The 12491-nt window shown below is 38.7% G+C and overlaps 1 protein-coding gene across 3 annotated transcripts; it reads right to left on the reverse strand.

The window, feature by feature from the left end:
* Positions 1-4561: 4561 nt before the first annotated feature.
* LOC125178123 lies at positions 4562-11562 on the reverse strand. 3 transcript variants are annotated; one of them, XM_047881180.1, is made up of 9 exons: positions 10560-11562; positions 10163-10252; positions 9120-9226; positions 8634-8702; positions 7821-7910; positions 6528-6693; positions 5557-6184; positions 5177-5261; positions 4562-5092 (listed from the first exon to the last, which is right to left on the reverse strand). In XM_047881180.1, exons 2-7 carry the CDS (start codon positions 10231-10233, stop codon positions 5785-5787), a joined length of 903 nt encoding a protein of 300 aa, XP_047737136.1. In that variant the 5' UTR covers positions 10234-10252; positions 10560-11562; the 3' UTR covers positions 4562-5092; positions 5177-5261; positions 5557-5784. The 3 variants fall into 3 exon arrangements, with proteins under 3 accessions (XP_047737136.1, XP_047737134.1, XP_047737135.1); XM_047881178.1 differs by having other exon boundaries at positions 5177-5345; positions 5430-6184; XM_047881179.1 differs by lacking the exon at positions 5177-5261 and having other exon boundaries at positions 5430-6184.
* Positions 11563-12491: the final 929 nt, after the last annotated feature.

The raw sequence follows: 12491 nt of genomic DNA on the forward strand, positions 1-12491 counted from the left end.
CTAGTTACGGTACCAGGTAGTGGGTACTTCATACTTGCAACTGCAAGTTGCAACTAGCAACTTAGCAAGTAGGTGAAGAGGAAAGAAAATACCTACTAGAAAGTAGAAGTCAATACAGAACATCATAAACGAACCTGTGCCGCATGTACAATAGGCCTAAGTCAATATACCTACATTACTGACTAAAATCAGAGGTCATGAATTCTTGCCAGAGGCACTAGCTTCTTATACTTTTAGTAGCTAATTCTCTATCAAAATGTGTTGCTATACAAAACTATTCTCGATTGGTTAACAGAAGTAATACAAACATATGTCACGTCAGCATTTGGCCATTCCGACGCCAGTAGGCAAGTCGCAAGCGACAGCTGCCTGGCAGCCTGAGCTGCAGATGCCAACTAGTTACCTCAGCTACCTCGTACCACCGTCTGTCACTGACTGGTCGGTCTGTCACAGACTCACAGGCAGTCACAGTGTCGCTGACAGTCTAGCAGTCGCTCTACGGAAGTAGCACTAAGTAATTTTTTCAGACTTTTCGCACAAAAAAGGAACTAAAATTCTAAAGAGTAGAAATTAGTCATCGACTTTTTTTTCACTTACTTCAATTATGCATTTTTTGTGTCAAAACTAAATTTACAAATCAAATCAAGCTTTAATCAAACAAACTTTCTCCAATTACTGAATAAAATAGAAGTGTCGGCACTCGGCACTGAAGAAATAGACGTATTCTTCACTGTAGTATGAATTTTTGTGTCGCCTTCAAAAACAGACTAGACGAAGCTATGCAGCATATGTTCATATCTAATATACATATAAGCATATGTTCAGTCTTAAAATGCCTAGCAAATTACGGACCAGGCAATAAGTCCAGCAGCTATCTCACTCAATCATCAGTTATGGAAAGATCGGGTTCCAAAGGCCGGATCCCTTGTGAATCAAGGCACGAAAAATTCAAGAATCGGCAACAGGCCATGGGCCTATATTCTTCGATGCCGACACTTCTATTCTATTCTATTCTATTCTATTCTATACATCGAGCACCGCTAGACACAGCTTCGGGCAGGTCGTTTATAAACGCAACGTTAATATGTTATGTATGACTTTCTAGGGTATTTTTCTTAGATCCTCACGACATGTATTATGTTAAAAATATATGAAAAAAAACTTGAACGATTTTTTGAACGATTATTTCATAATAGGCTAGCTCATATAAACAAAAGCACACCAATACGTTATTTAAAAATGACGATTGCGGGTACGTACATGACATAGCAACAGGAATTTCAACATATACTAGTCACTTCAATACCTCTGGTATTATCACTCTACACTTCAGTCTATAATACTGCTTTCTCACTGATTATTGCAAACTAAAGTATTCTGTTATCATTATTTCTATATTTCGTGTAAACGAGCTCTCTGCTGTTTGTTTCTCAGCGCCTAGGACTCATCGGTAAACTGCAAGTTCTTTCCCAAGATCCAAGAATTGTTGAAGAGAATCGCACGCTGGTCCAAGTCAGCATCGTACCCTTCCCGATCAGCTACTGTCCACGTGAAGAATCCGCAGCCTCACCACTGCCAGTGTTGACTGTTGCCCGTGGCTAGGCTAGGGCCGCCTCTTTAGTTTTTATATACATACAGACACTCGGCCTTGTGTGCGTTGCCAGTTGCCACCGTGTCAAGTCCCAAGTCCATGTCTTCTGCGTGTATGTGCGAAGTTTGTGTACAAGTTTTTACCAATGACAATGTTGAAGCTGGCAGTAGTATTCAGTTTTAATTGAATATTTATTTACGGCGAGCATACCACGCATTCAACTTGAAACAGTGAAACTGAGAAAAAACTATTATATACGAGGTAATACTGGGTGAATGAATTTTAATCGATTAATCAAGTACCAAGCTTGTTATGAGGCCTTCTTCCTTATAATTGTATTGATTGATGACTTTATTCAAGAAATTAAATATTATTATTCTCTATTGATGAATAAAGTCATCAATCAAGAGTTTGATTATGTAACAAAAATCTTAGTAAAGAAAAATACTCCAGTAAGGCATGCGCATGATAAGGCACTCGCTTTTAATATTTTTCATTTTATTGTCCAATGGGAAATACTACAATGAACGTCTGGCCTTTTCCAGAAGACTTGTAAATATTCAAAACTCTTACCCGCCATCGTCAAGAGAAATTAAAAATTCATCACTAGGGAGCACTATACCGCCCATTCGGGACCACGGGGACAAGAATGACAATTAATTGAAGAAAGATTAAGCATGAACAAGACTTCTAGCATTATTTTAATTTTCTCTAAAAAAATAGTGAGAGAAGAAAATATAATCCATTAGATTTTCTTTAATTTTCTGCCCATAAATATTAACTTTGTTTAGGCTGATTGGTAATAAGTGAAGTACCTATTTTCCAGGAATACATCATCGAGATTTGGCATTTCTCACGGTAGTTTCTATCAGACACTCAAGTCGTGAGCGAGAAGTTCACAGACTATATGACGTGGCTGTGGAGTTCAGACACTGCTAAGTTACAGCTGATAGTGATACCGCATGTAGATGCCAGTTACCATGCGTAGATACAATGTATCGCAAGGCGACGCAGAGTTAGAACATGAGTTGACCATGACATTGAGGAGCTGTACTGCAATTATTAGTAGAGCAATCTGTCTGCTTTGGCATTCTACTTCTGAGTAGAAGAGCATAGACTCGATTACTAATAATATTGATACTGAAAAATACTATACGTAGATGTTAGCTATCACATGTTAATGCCAGTCTTGCCAGATGTCGCTAGGCAACGTAGAGCTAGAACATGATTTTTCCATGACATTGAGAAGCTGTACTATGAACATAAGTAGCACAATATGTGGGCTTAGACTGTCTACTACTCAATTATTAAGAATATTTGCACAGAAAAATGAGCCTGAAAATTAACGAACACATTTTGTCGATCTTTACTTTTGTTTAAATGTCCAATAAATTGACTGGTGGACGCACTGTCGTGCGTCGAATATACAATTTTCATCTCTTTTTCATATGCATTACTCTGCAGGAGCAATAATTTACTTCCCATATAGGAATTTCAAATCGTTGAAGAAGTGGAATTCACAATTTAACAATACAACATACAATAAAATTTTCCGTTATCATAAATATTTATAAGGCATCATGCGAGCGTTCTCAGGCTTCTGTTATCGGTTCAACGAGGTTTCTAGAGCACATTATCATACTAAGTGACCCCGATGTCTGGTTCGTGACTGGTTCAATAGACTCACTTGGGAAGCTGTTGGTTTATCACTGTCTGCAGATACTATTAGAAGGAGCTTCATCCTAAATTGTGGTATAAATCTTCCGATGATAAGAAATCATGAGCAGTATTGATTTGTTATCTATACAAATAATTGTAACTTTTCAAAGCTATAACTGGTTTTTCCATTTACTGGACTCGTACTCTAAATAAATTGTTCTAGTAGCATATTCAAATGAGAATGAGAGAGAATACACTTGCAAGTCACTCAAATGATCTTCTATACTCATTACTTCGAAGGTGACCAAAATTAAATCAATGAGAATAAAGCCTTTAATACTCACACATGTCTGCAATGTTGGAAAATTTCGAAAACATGCTATTGCGCTCATGTTCCTCACCAGCTAGTGTTTATTTGCATTTTCTTCAAAATATAGAAGAATTTTGAATATAATTTGCCATTAATATACTCAAAATATTACAATTCTATCGAAGTTTTAATGACCTTATCTTCATTACGGAACCTTGGTATCAACGCACTGGCTGCATTTTTACTTTAAACGTAGCTTGCTGATAACCGTGATCGCATGACTATATTTTCCTAAGCAATTTTTATAGTTCGGTGAGTCACATCTTTATTTGAAGAAAATTATTAGTTATCATGTGCTTTTATGGTCATAATAAAATAGATAACAGCCTTTACAACAATAAAAAAATTCTGTCAGCTGCAGTCAAGAAAAATATTTCACGCCCGACCACAGTACAAGGGAGCGCAGCCGTGGGTAACAAAATTGGATCGTAAACAGGCCCTGGGCCCAACGCCAACCATCAGCATTCCATATCTACACAACCATACCATATCTACGCCAACCATCAATCGGGAAGGTATATGAATCGCACTGTGGACTTGGGCTATGCTGACCTCTAGCTATCCACCCCAGTACAACATCTGCCAGTTGTAGTTTTTACTATTGAAGAAAGTTTATTAGTTAAGATCAGTTATTCAAACGACTCCTAAAACTAAACGTGTTAGGAGCAACAATTGCGGGACGAGAAAACAGCCGGTAACCAAAAGTTTCAACGTTGAACTTAAGTCATTAGCCTGTGAAATCATCAGCAGAACCAATCCGAGGTAATTTTTACATTATAAACTCTTTCACTGAACATGCGCGTCACCAGCTAGATCTTATGGATCCATACATCATCTGAACTGAGAGGGCATCAAGAAACGCATTACGGAGCTTTACGGTTACAGGGTAGGCAAGGTTCCTCAGAGGGCATCCCTAATCTTAGGAATAATAAATAAGTTAATTGCAACAAGTGGGTTCTCATATAATTGTATAACAAACTAATAATTTGTCCACAGTTTATCTCAACGATAGCAGCTATCATTTGTAATGAAATCATGACGAATACTTGCGTTAATACTGTGATAGTCATTTCAAAATAACCGCTGACTTCCCTGAAAATGTCAAATGCCGGTTCCCATCTGCTTCTAAAAAGGCAAATCGGCTTGTATTCCTCCTGGTAGGAGTAGAAAATAATCTCAGTCTTCATCTTAATTTTGATTATTTGAAAATGTTTGCGAGTTTATTAATACTGTTTTGTGTTCGATAAGAATACAATATCACCACTTAACTGATCGTGAAATCCACGCGGCTGATAGACTACGGTGCCATCACACACAGAGAATGAGAATCAACTTTAACTCCAAATCGCATTTTGTGATAATTGATACACGATGGTAGAGCCTGTCGCGGTATCTGTTGTTACAATCGTACATGAAATTGCAAAACACACCTCAAAAATACGCCACTACCACTCACGACTGTAGGAACACACCTCAAAAATGCGCTAGTGCTACCCACGTCTGTAGGGACACACCTCAAAAACATGCCACTACCACTCACGACCGTAGGAACACACCTCAAAAAGTTCGCCACTACCAACCACGACTGTAGGAACACACCTCAAAAATACGCCACCACCACTCACGACTGTAGGAACACACCTCAAATATACGTCAATACCACTCACGACAGTTAGAACACACCTCAAAAATACGCCACTACCACCCACGACTGTAGGAACACACCTCAAAAAATACGCTAGTGCTACCCACGACAGTTGGAACACACCTCAAAAATACGCCGCTACCACTCACGACTGTAAAACACACCTCAAAAAATACGTTACTACCACTCACGACTGCAGAAACACACCTCAAAAATACGCCTCTACCACTCACGACTGCAGAAACACACCTCAAAAATACGCCTCTACCACTCACGACTGCAGGAACACACCTCACATATACGTCAATACCACCATGGCAACAACGGGCAATCAATCGTCGTCATCTTTGGACGCCGGCACACCGAAAATGAACTCGTCAGGCTGCCCAGGCTGAACTTATACAGGAAACCACATAACACACTTAAAAAATACACCGCTACCACTCACAGCGATGATAACAACAGTCGTCATAATCTTTTTCATCATCAATCAGTCGTCATCATCTTCTTCATCACCAATCAGTCGTCATCATCTTCTGAGAGCGGCATGCCGTATATGAACTCGTCAGGCTGCCGCGGTTGGACCTGCAAGGGCCCCGGCCGTCGTGACGGGGACCGTTGGCTGACAGTGACAGGACCAGCCTGCACCATACGCAGGGCTGACGTCTGCATCATGTTCACAGGAGGGGCCTCAGACATTTGGTAATTCAATGGAGTTATCAAATTGCGATTATTGTCAATTACTTCCTCTTCACTATCGTCATGTTCTGTTAGTTTCTGTATTTCGTCCGGATCCTTTTCCACTTCTATTTCTTCTTCTTCTTCGTCGTCTTCATCTTCGTTTTGAATTCCGTCGTTGGCCCAACTTGAGCTTAGTTCAGCGGGCGGAGCTTTAGTGCGACTTCGCTGGCTGAACGAGCTGAAAAATATAAGATATTAATTTCTTGCAATTAAATCATCTTTTTAGATTACTTCACTTTCGTCCAGGAATTTAGAAAATAAAATTACCGTTGCAAATTCCGTAACTTTATGTACAAGAAACTTTCCTAAACTCACTGAAAAATTAAGTATGCGTTGACATGAAATTTGTCTTGGTAGATGATAAAATCTCTTTCAGTCAACAATGAATTTAATTTGAAAACATCATAATCATCACATGAATTAGAGGAAGTGGCTTACATTTTATTGGACAAATATCAAATAAAGTTCAATTCACCAAAATAAATACATTCCCTTGTCATAAGACGTTAGGGACATAGTACCTATCAGTGGAGGTCTTCCTGAGATCAGGCTTGATGACGTCATTAGAGGGCACAGATAAGGCGGAGGGCGCGGCAGTGACGGAGGTCTTGGGGGTCTTGGAGGCAGGAGGCTCGTGCAGTTGCCCGCTCAGTTGCACGCGGTGCACAGAGCAGAAGTGGTCGTAACCTGCCCACGTATCGCGTTAAATGTGTGTGTGTATGTAAATGTATGTATGTATATGCTTGTGTGATCGTATATTTAATTTTTTTAATTCTATGTGGAGCTTTTCCTCGAGCTATCGAGGTAACCACTTTTCTTCAATAAATGAAATAAAATAAGTTAGTCTCGTAATAAATTCATTATTATCCTATTTTATTTTTTAATAATATTAGAAGTATACTGTAATACTAAATAACACGGTTGAACTAGTATAGTTCACCCATGACTAAATAAGGAAAGAAAATATTAAGTAACCGAGATGACAGTGAAGTGACAGTGAATACATATTGAATACCACCTAGACAGTGAATACCGAGATGACAGTGAATATATATTCACTATTATTAAGAGTATAATACTAAATAGCATGGTTGAACTAGTATAGTTCACCCATGACTGAATAAGGAAAGAAAATATTAAGTAGTCGAGCTGCCAACGCATCGCGTGAAAATAACATCGTAGTAACTTTATTACTATCTTATTATATTAATTATATTCCTCGTAAAATTGCCCAAAATTAGGAAAGAAAATACCAAGGAATCGCGCTTGTAATATAATTTTAATTATGATGGGGTCGAAAATAGTTCTCCTTAATTGTTGTAACAATAGAATATTATACCGCAATCGAGTGAATATATTAGTGCAATCTTAAATAATATATAAATAACATTAAACGCTATAAAGCAAGCAAAAAAATTTCAATGCAAGAAAATATCAATTGTGCTACCGCACAAATATTGAGAAAAAATTAATATCTATGACAGCGCGGTTACAAAATCAACGATTGTTAGGGGCTTACCGAAGAGAACAAACAACATAAGTTCAAAATAAGTAAAAATCTTTTCCAAATTTTTTATGTTTCCCTCCGTCATTTTATATGAAATAATCAAACAATCTTTTTAGCGCATTTTCTCATTTATGGAAAAAAGGCGCTATTGTGCTCGTCGTGTCCGTCCATCCGTCCGTCCGTCTGTCTGTCTGTCTGTCCTTCCGTGACTTCACCTTTTCGTCGACGAGAAAATGCGCTCTGTGTCACTCACTGCAGTGAGTACTGAGTTATATTTTTAATATATTTTTGCGGTGATATGTGCGACCTGTTTTAATGATGATCCTCAGATGCTGAGCAGGCACGGCCTCTGACACCAACGAGCTTTCCTGCAGTCTCCCCTCTCTATGTTCCAGCTCTGCAAATGAATATTATCGAAATAATTATCAGATGTATTATTGAATATTATTCCAGAAAACATAACTAAGATTCTCATCATCAATCTTGTGATTTCTCTATTTTTTGAGATTTTCTTTCATCATCAATCTTGAGAAACGCAAAATTTATTAAAAATTTAGCTCAAAATCTCAAGATACTGAAAATCTGAAGAAAAGTTACCGGAAATCGACTTATTGAATATTGTAGGTACCTACGACACGAGTCGGAAAAATTTATCGACAAATTCAGTGATCAAAAGGCGTGTCAGACCTTAACGTGGGCCATGCGAAAGTATTGTCACAACAAGAAATTAAGTATCATGTTCAAAATTATATGTAATTGAATGCAATAAATCAGTTCATCAATTGGCAAAGGCAAAGGGAGAGAATAGAAAAGGCCTTCTCGTTATCCGAATCCAACCGTGGTTCTTTTACCTAGTACCGAACACTCATCAGGAATTCCACCAACACAACCAAAAGAACGAAATTTGAACATTCGTTATTTTAAATAATATCTAGATCCGGAATTCATCATCATCAGTTAGTTAAATAATTCTCCTTAGTATTGATAATTTTGAAACGAAGTACACATCTTCACTTTCATCTGTTCGTCTGGATGAAAAAAGTTATTATTGACTTTTATTGATTCTAATAAAGTACTTAGTAATATAGGTAATTAAAATATAGTATGATATTACACTCGCCTTTGTTGGTTACCTCTTGGAAATCTGTCGGCTGATTCTTCACACTTCGTTCAAGCACCATTGATTTCACTGTGAATTGAATAAAATAAATAGATACTCGTTTTCATTTCGCTCTCATGCAATGCCAAGTAGACACGTACTTCAAGAAGTGCAAACAAAACTATGTTATTCTATGTTTACGAACGAGCATGTGAAACAGATATTTGACCAGGAAGCTTGGCAGTATAGCTAGGAAGCCTTGAATTTACCTACTACTCATCGAATTACAATACAAGTCCTGGTAAATGACCGTAACCAAACACTGAAATACAGCTGAAATTTGATCGCATTTGCAATTTTCTATGTAAAGTTTGTATTCATGGTTCTTCTTTTAATTTGTGAGATTACACTATTAAATTACCAAATAATCAACATTATTTACAAGATAAAATGGTGTGCAAGTTTTGTCTAGTAATATTTAAGTGAGTAAGTGAGAAAAATTCTGACCGTTGTAGGTGCTGATCTGAATGCCGGAAAGCGTAGCGAGGCCGGGCATGGAGATCACGAGCTGCTGTGGGAACAGTCCGCCACTCACCCAATACGTATCTGATTTGCTGTTCGTTCAGAAAAAAAAATCATTAAGAAATATAACCTAAATTCTTCAAGTTTAAAAACTATCAGGCAGCTAACTATTTCAAGCAAATATATTGATTGTTATTCGATTAATCTTTGGCTAAGACGGCGTCGTAAATAATCACAATACCGCACCGCGGCGTGATAGATGTATGGATAAGGCAGCAGCTGGAGCATCGATTCGAACTTGAGCTGATGGAAGCTTCTGCACGCACCAGTTTTGTGTTCGGGCTCTCGTGTATCTAGCGCGACGTATCACTACTGTATCGCGTATACTTAGCGATCTATCATCAATAACTTGGCGCGTATCTAGCGACGTATCACTACTGTATCGCGTATACTTAGCGATCTATCATCAATAACTTGCCGCGTATCTAGCGACGTATCACTACTGCATGTATCGCGTATACTTAGCGATCTATCATCAATAACTTGGCGCGTATCTAGCGGCATATCACTACTGTATCGCGTATACTTAGCAATCTATCATCAATAACTTGCCGCGTATCTAGCAAAGTATCACTGCTAAAGTGTGTCATTACTAAGGTGTCACGTGTATTAACAGTTATATATCAACAACGAACTTGTAGATTTGGCTCAGACGCCTCAGAACGATGCAAGTACTCACCCGTCCAGCACAGTGATACTATTTATGTACTATCACCCGTCAGCACAGTAAGTCTTTTAATGTACACCCTCCCGTCCAACACAGTTCTTAAAAACAATTAAGCTCACCCGTTCTGCACAGTAAGATTTATCATGAGCTCTCACCCGTCCAACACAGTACTAAAAAAACAAATAAGCTCACCCGTTCTGCACAGTAAGATTTATCATGAGCTCTCACCCGTCTAACACAGTGCTTACAAAACAAATGAGCTCACCCATTCTGCACAGTATAATTAACCATAAGCTCTCACCCGTCCAGCACGGCTGAGGGAGGGAAGTTCGGATCATGAGACGACGCGTAGACGACTTTGCCCTCAACCATGGCTGCGTTGATAGCGTTCCTGTTGGGCATGGCACAAATATTTATTGGTTTTTCAGATCAAATTATCATATGAAACAAACTATTGCAAATATCTACTAATTATCGGATGTTGAATGCATTCAAGTTGAGACAATGTAAGAATAATATGATTTTAAGAAACCCGTAAAAAGGCCATATACTTTGATTTACACGTGAAAAATAATTCATGACAAACTATATATGCAATCAAAGTGAAAGATGAGACGCAAACGCCAGTAATTCCTTATTACTGACACCATACACTCCAGTTATTTATTGATGACAGGGTTTTCTATATTAAAACTCACTTCAAACTCAAGCTAGTGTCAACATTCACGAGGGAAATCTGCGTGAAAGGTGATTGTGAGTCGTTGTCGGTACCGGGAGGCTCCACGTACGTTATTTGATGTATTTTTGATTCCAACGAATGTTGCTCGACGTTCAAATTTTGATCGATTTCTTGCTCGATTGTGTCCGGCTCTTCGACTGACTCAGGATAAAAAGAAAGTTTTCCGCCATTCACTCTCTTCTCTCGCCTTTCAATCACTGTTATTATGTCTTCTTCTTCAACGGACGCAGTTTCTTCCTCCTCTTCGACGGCTCCAAGCTCATCTTCTTCTTTGAGGATGGGCAATGATTCTTCTTGGTCAGGACTCCTTGATTCTTGGTTTTCGTTGATCTTCAGGCTTGAATTAGGGGCAAGATGTTCAAGGGAATTTCCAGAGTCTTCGTTTGAATCAGCCTCTTTTGGATCAGTATCGTCCTCTGCAAAAGTGGGTGGTGCCTCTTCAGTTTCAAGAGACAAGAATTGTCGATGATGTTCACTCAAAGGTCGACGGAACAAAGAGGCAGCCGAATTGCTTTTTCCGAGGACATGCTGTGTCGACTCAAAAATTACGTCTGGAGAGTGAGAGAATATTGTACGAGGCGTAAGGATAGGAGTCCCTGGTCTCGATGATGGTTCTTTAATATCCAAACCAAAAGATGAGGACGAATCGCTCCTGCGAAGCGGTAGGCTATTCTGTCTTCTAAACACAGGCTTCAAACGATTACTTGTTGGTCTAGCAACACGAGTAGAAGATGGTACACGGGTGTTGATATGAATTCCCTGCAGGGATAAAGAAGACGAGAAATTTTCTATCTGCAATCGCAGGCTGGACGCCGAATGGATAGGACGCAGCGCTGTAAGTCTTGTGGAGCTGTCAGGGCGGAGCGAGCCTGTAGAGGGTGACCTCAAATCGCCAAGCGAACGGGTGTCGTCTTCGGGATGAGATTGCCAAGCCACGGCAGAGGTTTTCGGGGAGCAGGTGTTGAATAATGATCATCACATAAATTCTGTTTCTGATCTAGCACGGTCATGCCGTGGGGATCTGAAATGTTCAATTAGGTAATTCAATCACACAGCTAAAGTTAGGTCGATAGCGGACAGACACCTGTTCTGAAATTTGAATATCGCGTACAGTGTTAGTATAGTTCTTCTTTTATGCAAGTTCAATTGATGCCCAGAAAATGGAATTTATTGACGCTCTTTGCGTTTGTTTTAACTTCATATTCGAATCTTTTGTAGCTTGGATTATGAATGTTGTTACATTCGTTAGTATACTAAAATGTTAATTTACTAAAATGTTTTCTGGAAACCTGTTTTTGAACTACCAGCGCCTGCAGTTAAAATCACCGTTCCATTAATTGATGGAATAAACAAGGAATTTTTTTATAAATTCCAATCTCTGGTCTTCGATTGAAATTTGAATCAGCACGTCGCTCTGAATTATACATCGAACAAATGTATTAAGAAGGATCACTTGAAAACTGTCTCGGTAATGACATGTTGCGGTGCTTGCTCTATGACAGTGAACACTATACTGGCTTGCAAACGTCAATTGTTCGATCGACTCTCGACTACTACTTGCTCATTCTGAAGTTTTACTGTACTTGCAGTATTGATCTGAGAATTTTACTTGATTCGTTTTGCTATGACTGCCACAGGTTTATTAGTTACTAACCATGAAATCTTTACCAAATCTTACACTTTTTGGACAGCATCTAACATACGCCAGTTCGCCAGATGCTAGGTTGTTCAGTAGAATTCTTAAGTGTCCCATTAATCCGTTCTACAAGATGTCTGCCCTAGTATACCACAGTTTAGGTAATAGTGAAAGGGTTTTTTCCTCTAACGTTATACTGACTGAAACAATAAAATGAGTTTATTACGAAACTATCATATAATTCAAGTCAGGCGG

The sequence above is a fragment of the Hyalella azteca genome, unplaced genomic scaffold, assembly GCF_000764305.2.
Source record: "Hyalella azteca isolate HAZT.00-mixed unplaced genomic scaffold, Hazt_2.0.2 contig7238, whole genome shotgun sequence".
Taxonomy (NCBI): Eukaryota; Metazoa; Arthropoda; class Malacostraca; order Amphipoda; family Hyalellidae; genus Hyalella; species Hyalella azteca.